The 16,650-nt window shown below is 39.3% G+C and overlaps 1 protein-coding gene across 1 annotated transcript in view; it reads left to right on the forward strand.

The window, feature by feature from the left end:
• Positions 1–4,711: 4,711 nt before the first annotated feature.
• TM4SF20 (transmembrane 4 L six family member 20) overlaps positions 4,712–16,650 on the forward strand; it is a 34,498-nt gene continuing 22,559 nt past the window's right edge. The window contains exon 1 of the mRNA XM_036755704.1: positions 4,712–4,894. Coding sequence (XP_036611599.1) covers positions 4,712–4,894 — 183 coding nt within the window. The remainder of the gene's footprint in view (positions 4,895–16,650) is intronic.

A 16,650-nucleotide genomic window follows, 5' to 3' on the forward strand; every position in this document is an offset into this window, starting at 1 on the left:
ACAGGAAGTTTTCTCTAGCATATTGAATAATTACACTATGGAAGATTTATGGAAGGAAACAGGCAAAAATTGTACAAGATATGAAGAAACAGATGGGTTGCACATTATTACAGATTTACATTTGAAAGGGATCTTGGGGATTGTCTAGTTTTTAATGAGGAAAGAGAGGCCTAGAGAGGTTAATTGACTTGCCAAAGATCACAAAAATAGTAAGAGTAAACTCAGGATTTGAACCCAGTTTCTCTCTCACTTCTAAACTACTGATGCCAATACAGAAAACACACACACACACACACACACACACACACACACACACACACACATCAGTGAGACCATGTATTTATGTAAACATTGGGAGTGGGGGTGGGGTACAACCTAGGATTTCCTTCCTGGGGAGACTCCCAGTGTGGAAGCTCCCATCCCTCTAGAAGTCTTGGAGAATTTCCTGGGACACTGAGAGGTTCGGTGACTTACCCAGCTTGCGTTCAAGGCAGATGTCAAATAATTTAAAAAAAAGAATTTAATTAAGCACTTTCAATGTACCAAATGCTATATTAAGTACTGGGGATACAAATAGGGGGGACAGTTTCTGCTCTCATTCTGTTTGGGGGACACAGTGTATAAAAAGGGTTCTGCTATGGGGGGAAGAAATATACTTAAGATACATTGGCAGGTTACAGGGCAATGACCCGGGACCTGAAAGGTATAGTAGTAGGAAAGATGGTAAGGCTCAAAGATCCTCCAACTTAATGTTCATTCAAGAGGCAGAAGCAGCCATGTCTGCATAGCGAGGTAGTGGGGTGGAGGGGAAGGTCTGGGAGGTCTGGCATAAAACAGAGACTTGGAGTTCTCTTCCATGGGTGGGGGATGGATGGTCAGCATGGGGTGGGGGTGGGTGCTTGAAGATAAGAAAGAAAGAGGAAATGAGTGCATGTGATAGGGAGGATGGGGAAGGAAGAAAAGTTCTTTTGTGCCTGATCCTGTTATATCTGTCTATCTATCTACACACACATGCCCACACACATACATATATGACATATGTGTAAATATATACACACACACACACACATACACATACACCCCTAGAATCTGTCCCAAAGCTCTCCAAGGGAGACTGATTTTTGCCTTAATGGAAGCAGAAGAAGGAACATGGTGAGATGCTCTTTTCTCTGTCTTCTGAGGAGGGTACTAGACTGGAGTCACATCTAACTGCCACACTATATATTGTTGGTCTGGTAGCACAGTGGGTTTAAAACACAAGCTGCTGCTTCCCTGGTTGCTAGTCTGTAGCTTTAAGAAGGGGAAGGCCGCCCTCAGCTCATACCTGCCAGCTTGGTCCCTTCTAGCCAAATGTTGGTTACATAAAAGACCATCAAAAATAGCAAATAGCAAGGAAAGCCACTTATCCAAGTAAAACATCAAATCGAATTTGGAGCATCTGTACAGATTAGAAAAAACCGGAAAATTACACTAATGTCAATGAGCTCTTTTCATGGGAGTGGGGTAAGATCTCAGCTTGAGCCAAGAGAGAGAACTTATTTCACCTGAGGGGAAATTCTTTCTCCAAAATCTCTAAGAAGGTAAACTGAGAACCAGGGACCTATTGAGGAGCCAGCTTCTTCTGTATATCTGAATCTTCCAAAGCATTCCACTCTCCCCTGAATCTGGTCCAGAAGAGAACCTAGAATAACATGGGTCTCTTTCAAAGAATATTTGTCCTTTCCAGAGCTCATGTACCAACTGTGCCCCTCCTAAAGGCAGGGTATGTTACATCATCATTCTTTCCACTAATTGGAGTCTCCTCAAAGAGCAGAGGCACTTCGAACTCAGAAACCCAAGTTTTATATATTTCATTCAACATCCAATTTATACAAGGATGCCAGCCATCTTACTCATTTTGCTGCAGTGATTCCTATACTTTATTATGAAAGTCTGCTTGCTATCTATCAGAAAATAGCTACTATTTATAATTGGGAATATAGGCTTTTCTAAGTATGCTTTGCTATAAGACCGGGCATTTGAGAAGCAGACAGTATCTGGAAGAGTATGTTTGGATATCCTTGGGTGCAAAAGGGATGTCAGCTCCCACTGTAATTTCATCTACAAGTCCATATCAAGGGTCATACGGACCACTAGTCACCAGATTGTAAGGTTGGCGTTCAACTGAGCCAACTATTGGTTTCCATATTTTCTTCTCTGAGAAAAACTCTTTTTTTTTTTGCCATTTGACTAAATTGGAGGAATCCCTTTTGACTAGGGCAGACCACTTTCTCCTCAATCCCCTTTTGCTTTATAATCAGCATCCAGTCTTTCCTTATAACGTCAAATCCTTATTTTTAACTGCAAACTCACTCTTCCCAACATTTATCTAGCATTTATTTAGTATTGCAGTATCTATTGTGCTGTGCTGAGCTTTACAGATAGGACTTTGAGGGAGTCTATAGGCAAAAAAACCTCTACAATCTTTCCATAGATGAACTTAGCAATGAACAGAGAAAATAATATATAATAATGCATCAAAGGAATGTAAAACAGTGCATCTGAATGTATAAAGAATGGCTGTTTAGCATTCAAAGGGGAAGAAAATTCCCCCTTTCACTCCCTCTTTCCTCATCTTTATGTTTCCCTTCTTTCCTTTCTATATGTAAAATATAAATATATAAGTAAAGTATAGAATATAAAATATAAAATCCTCTATTTGCCCTTCCCAACCTCTTACCTTTCCAGCCTTCTTACTCTTTACAATCCACCATGTACTCTGTGAGGCAGTGATACTGGCCTCCTTGTAGTTCTTTGAACAAGATGCTCCATCTCCTGACTCCGTATAATCTCACCAGTCATCCCCCATTCTTGGAATTTTCTGCCTCCTCATTTCCACCTCCTGGCTTCCCTCAAGTGCCAGCTAAAATTCCATCTTCTACAGGAAGTCTTTTCTGATTTCCCTGAATGTTAATCCTTCCCTCTGTTGAATACTCCAATTTATTATATATATGTACATGTACATATATATGCATTATATATATTTAACAGTCATTTGCTTGTTTTCTCCCCTATTAGTTTACGAACATCTTGAGATTAGTGACTGTCTTTTGTCTCTCTTTGTATCCCCAGCTCTTTGCATGGTGCCTGGCACATGGTAGGCACTTAATAAATGCTTATTGACTTTCCTATCCACAGTATTTATCTAGCTGTCTTGCCCATAAGAACTTAAAGAACCTGACATGGATGCCTTTTTGAAGAAAAATGACCACTTGCCTCGAAAACCTGAGTTAATAACGTCAAAAAGTCTTCTTTGTCTTAGAAAAGAGGATGCACACGTATTTTGGGGAAAAATCCTGAAATGCAACACTAAAACATTTAACTGCATTATAAGTGAATTAATATATTATATTAATAGTACTGTGCTATACAGGCAGAAGGCACTTAATAAATACCCATTTGAACTGAGTAGATTTGTAGGCTTTTCCCTCCAGAAAATATTTCTCAGCCAGTCTTGAAACTTTTAATAAATTTCACCAGCAAGTCTTTTTGGAACAAAGATATTAGGGATATCAGATAACTGGAGGAGATAAATAGAAAAAATAAAATAAACCACGGATCATGGAGATGCTCTCAGTTTCTTAGTGACGTTGCTTAACTATCTCTGAGATAATACAGTGTCCTAAGATCAACATTTTGTTCCTTTGTTGTCTCTCTGAAATGTCAACATTTGTTACAAAGGAATCATGTTTTTCCTTGTCTAATTCTCACCCCTCCCATTTGTTAATCATCGTCTCTTCCCATCATTGTTTGTAATCCTGATCTACAGTAATCCATAAACCCGCTGAACTTGTTTGGTTTTTTTCAGTTTTTTAAACATTCTTATTTAAAGTTTTGAGTTCCAAATTCTATCCCTTTCTCTTCTTCTCCCCTCCTTGAGATAGTGAGCAGTCAGATATAGGTTATACATGTGTAATTTTGTAAAACATTTCCATATTAGTCATTTTGTACAAGAAGACTTGAATAAAAGATAAAAATGGAAGAAAGTGAAAAATAGCATGCTTCAGTCTGTATTCAGACGATATCAGACAATATCTGGAGGTGGATAGTATGCTTTATTATTAGTTCTTTGGGATTGTCTTGAATCATTGTATCGCTGAGAATGGCAAAGTCATTCACAGTTCTTCATCGAACTGTGCTGTTACTGTGCACAAAGTTCTCTTGGCTCTATTCACTTCACTATGCATCAGTTCATGTAAGTCTTTCCAGGTTTTTCTGAAATCATCCTGCTTGTCATTTCTTATAACACAGTAATATTCCATTATAATCATATACCACAGCTTGCCCAGCCATTCCCCAGCTGATGGACATCCCTTTGATTTCCAGTTCTTAGCCACCACAGAAAGAGCTCTTTAGTTATAAATATTTTTGTACAAATACCTTCTTTTCCCTTTTTTGGATATCTTTGGGATATAGACTTAGTAGTGGTATCTCTGGATCAAAGGTTATGCACAGTTTTATAGCCCTTTGGGCATAGTTCCAAATTGCTTTCCAGAATGGTTGGATCAGTTCACAAAAACCCACTGGACTTTGAACTATTTTCCGTAATTCATATTTTATGTACTCTAACCTTTATCTGGGAACCACAGGATAAAAACTGGACAGACAGGTGTTCACTAAACAGTGCCACTTTGACACCAGACTGAGCTTCTGATTGAACCCAGGTGCAAAAATGACTTGCTGTGAAAGCTGGACGTCCTGCAATGGATTTAGCTTGTTGGTTCTATTGCTGTTGGGAGTGATTCTCAACATAGTACCACTAGTCGTTTACAAAATTGAAGATGGTGAGCTGTTTCAAAACCCCATATCTTGCTTTGAGTGGTGGTACCCTGGAATTATAGGAGCGGGTGCGTTGGTGAGTACTATTTGTGAAATGGAGTTCATAATTCCTGGGAAACCTACCTCACACATTTGTTGGCAAGGTCAGTTTATGAGCCACCTAGAATTTATAAAGTGTCTATTATATGCCACATGCTGTGCTAAGCTCCGAGGATATGAAGCAAGGCAAAGACAGTCCCTGCCCCAAAGGAGCTTGTAGATGAGTGATCATGTGACTTAATATATGTAATATATTAATATACATGTATGTATGTACTCTGAAATTTTTAAAGTACTCCATAAATGCCAGTTTGATGATGATGTTTGATTTTATAAATAGGAATAAAGGGTCACACAATGAACCCTAGCCCCACCAAAATCCTAAAGTACCTTTGGGTGAGAGTAAGGACACTGAATTTGTAGTGGTCAGTAAGGAAGAACATTGATTGGAAAAACTACAACTATTTAACTTTGGATCATGATACCATAAATCTGGAATCTCATCCAAATTCCTTGCTGAGAAGAGTAGTATTGTGTATATCTGAATGGTCAATGGTTTTTTTTAAGTTACATTTTATTTTTTCAATGAAGAAAAATTGATTTTCTTCCCTTCTCACCCTCCCCATTGGAAAAAAAAAGAAAGAAAACCAAATCTCTCATAACAAATATTTATAGTAAGGCAAAATGAATTTTTGTATTGGCCATGGCCAAAAGCTAAATGTGTTGTTCTGCAACCTGTCTTTTCTCTATCAGGAGGTAGGGAGATGGTATCATGCTTCACCACTGGTCCTACCACACAGGGCTTAATGAATGCTTGTTAACTTAGCCAGGTGTTGACTCTCAGATCATGGTTGGTCTCAATTAGTATTTTTTTTAATAGAATAGTGCATCTATCTTTGCTCTATGATCACAGATCATGTTTGGCATCATAGCAGGTCCCTTGGCAGTAGATGCCATGATACTGGGATAGAGAATGATGCTGTCCTTCATTGACTCTCACTGGATTCACATTTTATTTGGAGCATTGTAGCCAAAGAGACCTAAGCCAGAAGCGATTTCTTTTAATAGATGTACCACCCTGCCCTGTTCTCTGGGTGTGGGTAGGACCAGGAGACCTCTCAGGATTTTGCACATCACACTAAAACTCCCAATTCTTTCAGCAATGATCAGAAGCAGCACCAAAGCTCCCATAGGACCAGAAACAGTCAAATAATATTATTCATTTTCCATACAACCCATGACACACTAGCAATTTTAGTTAGCAAGGACATGTGAGTCTACAAAGACATTTGGAGAATATGAATTCTAGTTAATTTTGACCATGTGGCCCAAGATAGAGCCTTGGATACAGAGTCAGAGGACTTGGGTTCAAATCTTGGTTCTGCTAATTATTACCTTATGAGTCCTTTGGGAGAGTAATTTCCTCTCTGGACTGCATTTTTTCTTATTCCCATGTAACACATTTCCTAGGGTAGAAGAATGGCTTAGGTCCATATAGACTGCTAGGATTTGCATTCATCTCTTGAGGCAAGGAAGTATTGTATGGTTTTAGGACTGGCGCAAAAAGGGAGCAGACGCAATCACAAACTGCACCATCGCTATTCCCCACTCCTTAGGCTCTGTTTTATTGGCACCTATTTCTGAGTGTACACCATTATTCTGTTATAAACTGTGTCCTAAAAAACTAGTTTTACCCCTTTAAACTCCTGTGGTCAATCCAGGCGTGTGTGTTTCCTTGTGTCCTCTGGTTTGCATCATGAGGACATGAAGAGTTTATTATTTTTCCAACACAAGAGACAAGTCCAGACCCCAGACTGTAGTTAGACAGGATCTCGGTCTCTGTTTCTCTGTCTCTATTTGTCTGTCTGCATGCCCATCTGTCTGTTGGTCTGTCTGTCAGCACAGTAATGAATCATTCATATGTTTCATAACTACATTCCCAGGAACAGAATTGATACCAACCTGGGCCTTTAGTCTGCCCATCAGATTATGAGTCTAACCTGTTATTTTGCTATATAACTCAGGTGCTTGATTTAATAAGAGCAGTAGGGCCCCGGGGCACCCTAGCATTACATCTAAAGTTAAGGGGTTTGGACTAAATGGCCATTTGGCTTTGGTCTTTGTATCCCTTTTAATAAGTGATTGCTGATTCCTCAGTTTACAGGTCAAGATGCAGGGTTTTTGTTCCTTCTTAGCTACCTTGCCTGAAATTAGAGTACACTGAACTTTAGTGCCAGTGATATTTCAGTCTAGACAAACCTTTAGGCTTATTCCACTGATATTACTGATGTCTTAGAATGAAGATATGCTCAATCTTTCTCCTTTTTTTTCAAATAGCAATTAGACACAGAACTTAATAATCTTTTTTTATTTACTGCAAATTTTAGCTTATTTTAAAATTAATTTTGTTATTTATTTCCAATTATACGTAAAAATTTAAATCATTTAAAAAATTTTTTGAGTTCCAAATTCTCTCTCTCCCTTCCACTTCACACCCCCCCCACCGAGAAGGTAGGCAATTTGATATTGATTATATATCTGAAGTCATTTAAAACTTATTTCCATGTTAGCCATGTTATAAAGGAAACAAACAAAATAAAACAATTTTGAAAAGTGAAAGAAGTAGGTTTCAATGTACACTCAGAGTTCATCAGTTCTCTCTCTGGAGGTGGATAGCATTTTTCATCACGAGCCCTTTGGAATTGTCTTGGATGATTGTCTTGATTAGGGTAGCTAAGTCTTTTACAGTTGCTCCTTTTTACACTATTGCTGTTACTGTGAACAATGTTCTCCTGGTTCTGCTCACTTCACTCAGCATCAGTTCATGTAAGTCTTCTCAGGTTTTTCTGAAACCATCCTGTCTGTCATTTCTTATAGCACAATAGTATTCCATCACGATCATATACTACAACTTGTTCCGCCATGTTACAGATGATGGGCATCTCCTCAATTTCTAATTCTTTGCCACCACAATAAGAGCTCCTATACATAATTTTGTACAAATAAGTCCTTTTCCCTTTTCTTTGATCTCTTTGGATACAGACCGGGTAGTGGTATTGCTGCATCAAAGAGTCTGCACAGTTTTATAGCCCTTTGGGCATAAGAATTTGATAATCTTGTTTAAGAAGCCAGCCAACTTCTTAAAGTCTAAGGTACAGTGGTATATTTCACTCACTAGTCATTAACTCTTACCAATTACAGCTTAGTCTAACTCTGATCTTATCCTCAGACTTCAATTAGCTTGCTTTATGTTTTAGAGTCAGATTCCCTGGGCTCATGAACAGCTGTTAAGCCAATTTAGCATCCCAATTCCCTTCAGAGGACTTTCTTCAGATACCAGTGTTTTTAGTTTCCAGTCACAACCCCAGATGGGTTATCTATCCATGCTGCCACCCTTCTTGGACTCTGAGCTAAAGGGCTGACTAATTTGTCTTCAGATCTGCAAGAAAACTCCTCTGCCATATGGACAAAGCAGAAGGAAATAGTTACTTGATGGTGTGGTGAGGGTGAGAGCATAAAGCCCCTAAATCTATTCTTTGTAAGCACAGAAGGGTTTCTTTCCATCTCAGTGATGTAGAAAAGGTCCCCTCTCTTCAGGCCAGACCCTGATGACTGAGTACACTCTATTAAAATAATGGACATATAAAGCTCAACTTTACTTATTAAAAAGGATCATCTTAGCAACGCTTTAGCCCACAGGCATGCAGCACCAGTTACAAACTGCCTCTGAAATAAACATTGTCACAAGCTCTTTTCAGAAAGGGCCCGTATCTTCCTTCTCCTCTCTCTTCCCCCACCCAGGGCAACTTTGACATTTTAAAATGGAAAACAACAGAATGAAGGTCCTTTAATCACAGGGGATGACACTTGCTTTAATTATTTTCTAGGGTTGTTATTGGCAGCTAGGTAGCGCAGTGGATAGAGTACAGGGCCTGGACTGAGGAAGACTCATCTTCCTGAGTCAAAATCTGGCTTCAGAAACTCACTAGCCATGTGACCCTGGGCAAGTCACCTCACTCTGCTTGCCTGTGTCCTCATCTGTAAAGGAAATGGCAAACCATTCCAGTATCTTTGCCAAGAAAACCCCAAATGGGGCAAAGAAGAGCTGGACACAACTGAAATGATTAAGCAACAACAGAGTTGTTAGTAGGTTCAAGTTCCAAACTTGAACTACACATAAAATTAAAATTTCTTAATCTCAAAATCGAAAGTTTCAAAGAGATTATCTTTTAAAATTTATATCTGGGGCTGCAACACCCCCATTTGAAGACCTCAAGTGATAATTAATCAACTATTTCCCATTGCTACTTATTGTTAGGAAGTTTTTCTTTACCTTGTGCTGAAATTTCCCTCTCTACAACTTCCCCTGATTGTTCTCTGGGATCAAGGAGAAGAAATCTTAACTTGTGTGATAACTCTTCAAATACTTGAGGACACTCATTACACCATCTTTTCTTCAAGCTAAACATTGCCATCCTTTCAAACGGTCCACCTGGAATATGATCTTTGACTTCTTACTATCCTGGTCACCCTTTTCCGAATGCACCCAATTAGTTAAAGTCCTTCCTAAAATATGGCAGCCAGAATTGAATATAGTACTCCAGAATCAGTCAGAGCAAGGTAGGATACAGGTCTACAACTTCTCCTTTTACCAAAGTCAACACCATATCTAGATCCAAAGGGGATGGGACTTTAGGCAAAGCCCTAAAGATGCCCAGGGATCCTGGCCTCAGAAAATACGACTAGTGCAGAGCTGGTTGCATATCCCACATGTAGGATATATTCTGTATGTGCCTCATCCCCAGTCATGTTAGGATACAGTTACAGAGCTGGCACGACGTAGAATTCAATCCAGTCTCTGACTACTTAGACTTCTGGCCTAGACTTCACCTCCTGGTCCCATACCAGCACTGCCCTCCATCATCACAGAACCTTGGAAAGAATAAGCTCCAACCAACTGGTGCTCCCCCACTCCTGTGGCTCACAAATTCCTACCTTCTCCTTACCCAAACCCTATGATTCACTTGCCTCCACCATACTCTCATGTACATCTAGCTTACCTTTAGCATTGTCAGTCAAAAGTATTCATGTTGTACTTACTATGCACCAAGCACTGTGCCAAATGCTGGATTCCCCACTCCCATTCTTACCTCTGACCTCCCTTTTTATTTTGCCCTCTGCAAGCCCTCTTGTATTATTAACAGACCTCCATTCATCCTCAATCTCTTCTTTTAGTGTTCTTTCCATCTTTTTAAACTCACAGAGTGCCAGCTCTCTTCAGAAGATACATCCCAGGTCGTCATTTCCAGTGCTGGCAAGGAACTGGAATGTTTTTCACCATTTCCAGATCCTTTCTTTGCTACCATTACTCAGAAATTCTTCTACGTTGAGTTTCTTTTCATACAATTAAATCACCCCATCTCAGTGCTCATTGATATTATGTAATGGCCTCCAAATCAACTCTCCTTTCTCAAGGAGTTCAGTACCTGCTTCAGTCTTTTTCTCTAACCCAACCCTTACTCTCGTATTTAAAAACCTCAATATATATATACACTAATATCTCCTCAAATGCCCATGTCTCCCAGTTCGATGATCTCAACTCTTATGACTTACATTTTCATTCTACCTCAGCCACCCCGAGAGATAGTAAGACCTTAGATTTCCCTCTCCCAATAACTCTGTCACCTTCCTTCTTTCAGTCTTTGAATGTCTCCTGTTCTTCCATCTCTCTTCTTGTCTCATTCGTCCTCCAAAATCTACTATTTTTCTCTACAGCAACTTCCAAGGCCTACCACCCTATACTGGTCTCACTTTATTTCTTTAATAGCCAGGAACTAAAAATTCAACTATCCCCCTTCACCACTGACCTCCTTGCCTTAGAATCATTCACATACCCTGCCATGGTGCTGGAGAAAGTCAAATCGCCATAGCACTTGGGGCTACTAAAAATTCTTGTCATCCAATCTCAACCGGACCTTTGCTGCCACCCAGTAGTCCTTTCACTCTTCCTTCAATAATTCTCCATCCCACTCTGCTTAGTAACTATTCTATACATTATTTTTCCTGAAGCCACCTGTTTATCCGCTCCCCCCCGCCCCCACCCTTACCACCAGTGGCTGGTCTAGCTTCCTGCTCTACTGAGAAAATGGAGGCCATCACCGAGGCATCATTGAACATTGAGACCTTCGTCTTTCATACTCTACACCACAAAATCTCCCTGAATCTTCACTTGCCCTCTCATCTTTTATTCCAGTCTCTAAGAAAGAAATCCCCATATCTTTTCTGTGGATACCTGTTCTACTTGCGCTCTTCATCTAATCCAAGAACTTGTTTTATCTATCACTCCCCTTTATCCTCAGTTTCAGTCTCTTCCTTACTTACTTCTTCTCTTCCCCTATCATCTTGCATTTCCCCTTCTTTTCCCTGCAAATCTCCTAGGAGGGATTGCCCCTACTTCCTCACCACTTTTCAATGCTATGTAAATCTAGGATGTGACTGTGTCAGTGGACTCATATTGCTTTCTCCAATGTTACCAACAATTATCAACTGCCAAATCTGATGACTTTTTCTCAGTTCTCTCCTTGATCTTCTCTGAGATTTTTGACATACCCCACCTTTTCCATACCTCTACTCTTTGACATCAGTTACATCAATGTCTGTTGGTTCTTCTATTTGTCTAACTGTTTCTTCTTCATTTCCTTCCCTTAATCATCATTCATCACTTAGTGTAGGTGTCCCCCAGGGTTTTGTCCTTAGCCATCTTCTCTTTCTCCATCTCCTTTAGTGATGTTGTCTATTGCCATGGGTTCAAATATCTTCTCTATGCTCCCAGAGTCCTCAAGCTTCTGATGTCTGTTGAGGGTACCACCATCCTTCTAATTACCCAAGACCTTAACTTCCATCATTCTTGACTCTTATCTTTTATTCACCCCCTCACCCACCCATATATAATCAGTGGCCAAGTCTGGCAGATTCTATCTCCAAGAAAGGTCTCATCTCAGAGTCCCAGGCAATCCTTCTCAGATACATTACCCTCTCTCCACTCATGTGGCCACCATTTTTGTTATGGTCTTTATCACCTCTTTCCTAAGCTATTGTGATAGCCTCCTAATTCATCTCTCTGCTTTATCTCTAATTCATCCTCCACACAACCAACAAAAGTATCTTTTTGTAAATCACGTTTCTCACCATGTTGTTTTCCTGTTCCAAAATGGCTCTCCATTGTCTTTAGACTAAAATAAAGCCTCCTCAGTCTGACATTTAAGGCCCTCTACTGTCTTGTTCCTAATTACCTTTTGATATTTATTTCGTATTACTTACTCATCTTTACAAACTCTGACTGCTTCTTCTTGGTTTCCTTTGCTAGGTCATTATGCACCCGTTAACATGGAACATCTCTCAGAGATGTCCTGGTCTCTCTAGTCTTCTCCCTCCAACTGGACCACTCACTACTCCTGAAACTTGAACCTTTATTTCCCACTTCCATACATTTGTACAAGCTATTTGCTGTTCCCTGACTGCCCCAGTCCTTGATCACTTCTTCCTTTGCCCTTCTATGGAGCATTTATCTTTCCTATTTTTTGACACTTAGTAAATGCCTTGTGCTGTTATTTATCTTTGTGTTTATTGTTCATTTTCTGTCTCAGTCCATGGAATGTTAGAGCTAGAAGACCATCTGTCTAATTTTCATTTTACAAATTAGAAAACTGAGAACTAGAGAGGAACTCTTCAGCTAGATTTTAAGACCATTGAGCAAAAGGATCATTTTTGTACATCTTTGTACCTTCAGTGCCTTGGCACAACATATATCAAGACTTAAGTGAATATTTGATGATAATACAAGATACGCAATTTTTCAAAAAGAAGCATGGAACCTATAAGAATTACTGAACAAGAATTAATAAACATGTCAGTAGCCTGAATTTGAGCGTTAATTAAAAATTATATGTAACTTCCCCAAAAACATGATTACCATATAGTAGACATGGGGAGGGGAGATAATAAACATTTATTAAGCACCTACTATGCGCCAGTCATTGTGACAAGCACTTTACAGGTATTATCTCATTTGTTCCTCAAAGCAAAGTAGGTAACAATGTGATCTTCATTTTACAGTTGAGGAAACTGAGGCAGGTATGACTTACCCAGGATCGCATAGCTAATAGGTGTCTAAGGCTAGATTTGAACTCAAGTCTTCCCCTTTCTGAGTTGAGATCTGTCCTCAGACACTAGCTGTGTGACCTGGGCAAATCACTTAACCCCATGTGCCTTAGTTTCTTCACCCATGAAATGAGCTAGAGAAGGAAATAACAAACTATTTCAATATCTTTGCCAAGAAAACAGCAAATGGGGTCACAAAGAGTTAGACACAACTGAAAATGACTCAGCAGCAACAACTTCCCAACTCAGGCCCAACACTCTATCTGCAATGCCACCTAGCTTCCTCTGTTATAGCTTGTCTAGACAGAAAAATGAAAAATAAATTTATTTATTAAGGAGTAATTTAATTATCTATTATTATTATTAAGGAATAATAAAAAAGGAATAATTAAATTTATCATAGGAGAAAATGCAAAGAAGTAAATATCACCAGTCAAATAAATTATTTATAATAAATTTATTAACAGACAGTAGAACAAGGTAGAATGGAATTTAGAACTAAAAATACACATACGCAAAAGGAGTTTCTATTCTAAATTTACCCTAGTGCCTAGCTCAGTGCATAGCCTAATGTGTGAATTAATATCCCACGCAGAGGTGTCAGTGGAGCTACACATGATAATGGCACTTATAAGCCTTTTTTTCCAAAGTGCATCTGTCATTTAATCTACACTGGCTAAATTGCAGTCATAAAGCTTCTTGGGATTTGAAGAGCAGAAAGGTTAATTAATGACTATAGAGCAATGAGGAAAATAATCCTGCTTTTCTGGTTCCACATTCCAGTGTGAAATGAGTTTATTGCTAATAAATACTAACTGATGGTGTCAAAGTCATGCCATGTTACGTATTTTATAGATAAAGAACAACCTGTTAGATTGGAGCTTACGACAAACAAGTAGCTATTGCAAGCACAAGTGTAGAATACCAGAAGAATGAGCCTTAATTCTATTTTCCTGCTCCTATGGATTGGATAGTAGCATTTCTACCTGAGGAAGATGTCCCCAAGAAGAGGAGACTGAAGAAAGATTCTCATAAAGTCACAAGAATAAGGTTCATTCTCTCAAAGTCCACAAAAAGGTCATCTTCATAATAAATTCATTCTGATCTAATTCTCTCAGTTGAAGGGGCTCTAGCTCCAAAATTTGTTCAGACAACAAAATTTGGACCACTAGCTGTTCCCCCAAACTTGACATTCCATTTCCCACCTCCATGAATTTATGCAAGCTGTCCTACAGGCATGGAATACACACATCCCTCATCTCTGCTTCTCACAATCTGCATCTGCCTTCAAGGCTCAGATTACACACTGCCTCCTCCATGAAGCCCTGATCTTCCTCATTATTATCCCTCCCTCCATCCTTCCTTAAATTACAATCTATTTACTTCTCTGTGCACATGTATCTTACTGGTAAAATGTAAACTCCTTGCATTGAGGGCAAATCCTTTCATTTGTATTTTTCTTAGTTCTTTATAGCATGGTGCCTTCTATATGGCAAGTATTTGGAAAATACTTTTCGAAGTGATTTAATAATTCCCTAAGGACCAGGATAAGGAGATCTTCTGAAAAAACGGTGCAAGTTATTTTCAGGATATATATATTTTTTAAAAAGCATAGCACTGTCTTAGTATCCCTGACTCAATGCCTGGAACACAACAGGCACTCAATGCTTGTTGAATAAGTGAACTTTGTAGGCTAGATAGGATTTCAAGCAGTTGGGAAAGAATATTTCAGACATAGAGAATAACATGAACACAGACATAGAGAATAACATGAACACAGAGGTGAGGGTGTATATAAGGAGTATGTGGGGGATGGTGAATTGTCCACTTTTTACTGGTAGATTAAAATATGGGGAGTAAGTTTGAAAAAAAATAGAATCTTGTCAAATTCTGAAGCATCTTAAATGCTAGGCTAAGAAGTCTAAATGTTACTAGTCACTGAAGGGTTTGGGGCAGTTGAGTGACATGAGGAGATCTACATATTAGAAAATTAATCTGGCAGCAAGGGAAAGGATAGATCAGAAGAGGATACAGAGGTAGTAGGAATCCTAGAAGGTATAAACTCAGAAATATGAATAGTTCTAAATTTAGAGGCAATTTGGTGAATATTCATCATGTACCCATCTTGTCTAACAAACCCCAGTGGTCACTATGAGGGGTTGAAACATATGCCATTGTCACTAGTCAGAACAGCAACCATGAGTACACCATGCCAGAACTGGGTTGAGGAAACTAAGAGTGTGTATTTGGTCTTGAGCAGAAAAGCTGTTTAGAAGGTGGAATGGAAAAAGATGTAATAGGTAATTGCTGTCAATGTGGAAGAAGGTTTGGACTTTTCCTTGTTTGATCCTAGGAAGAAAAGAGTGAAGCAATGGGCAGAAAGTGTAGAAAAAGAGACTACATCTCATTAGAACACAAAAAAATCCTAACAATGAGAGTTTTCCAGAGGTATGCTGAGCTACCATAGGTTCTCTATCACCAGAGGTCCCCAGATCTAAATTGGACAAGATGATCCCTTGAAATCCTTTCCAAATCTTGAGATTCTGTGAATTTGTAAACAAATGGAAAATTAAAATTATATATCCACATATGTATGTACACACACACACACACACACCAGGTCCCTGTCCCTGAGTAGCATGGAAAATATGGATCAGTCAGTTAACTAATATTTATTAAGCATCTATGATATGCCCAGACATTGTGGCGCTGGGGATACAAAGAAAGGCCAAAAACAGACCCTGTTCTCAAGGAGCTCACATTTTAATGGGGGAAAGACAACACACAAATGATGCCCCAACAAGATATAGACAGGATAAACTAGAAGTAGTCTCAGAGGACAGACACTAAGATTAAGAAAGACCAGGAAAGGCTTCTTGTGGCTGAGAATTGAAGGAGGTCAAGGAAGCCCGGAGATGAGGAGGAACTGAGTTCTAGGCATGGAGGCAGCTAGGAAAAGGCTTGGAGCTGGGAGGTGGAGTGTCATTTGTGGTCATAAATCCTATGTACTTTATCTGAAGTGACAGCTGATAAGCCAGTACACACTGATATTTCCCTTCTATAGATCCTAAAGAAAATACAGTCATTACCATACAGATGCATTTATTAAATGCCTACTATGTGCAAGGGACTGTAAATACAAAGTCAAAAACAAAATCTAGCATTTAATCTTGCACTTAATCACATGGAATCTAATGTTCAGTCATTTCAGTCACGTCTGACTCTTCATGACCCCATGTGGGGTTTTCATGGCAAAGCTACTGGTGTGGTTTGTCATTTCCTTCTCTGGCTCATTTTACAGATGAGGAAACTGAACCAAATGAGGTTAAATGACTTGTCCAGGGTCACACAGCTAGTAAGGATCTGAAGTCCAATTTGAACTCAGGAAGATGAGTCTTCCTGACTCCGGGCTCAGCGCTCTGTACACTATGATGCCACCTAGCTGCCCATAGAATCTAATAATTCTATGTATTTTAGGCAGGTAAAACGTGCCTCCCCAGAAAGACTAAGCTTTTTCAGCTCCTGGACTATTTCATACACTTCTTTTATATTTCCCACAGTGCTGGGCACATAGTAGGTACTCACTTATCAAATGCTTCTTGACATAGAAAACCAACACATTAGAGGTAATGC

The sequence above is a fragment of the Trichosurus vulpecula genome, chromosome 4 (assembly GCF_011100635.1).
Source record: "Trichosurus vulpecula isolate mTriVul1 chromosome 4, mTriVul1.pri, whole genome shotgun sequence".
Classification (NCBI taxonomy): Eukaryota; Metazoa; Chordata; class Mammalia; order Diprotodontia; family Phalangeridae; genus Trichosurus; species Trichosurus vulpecula.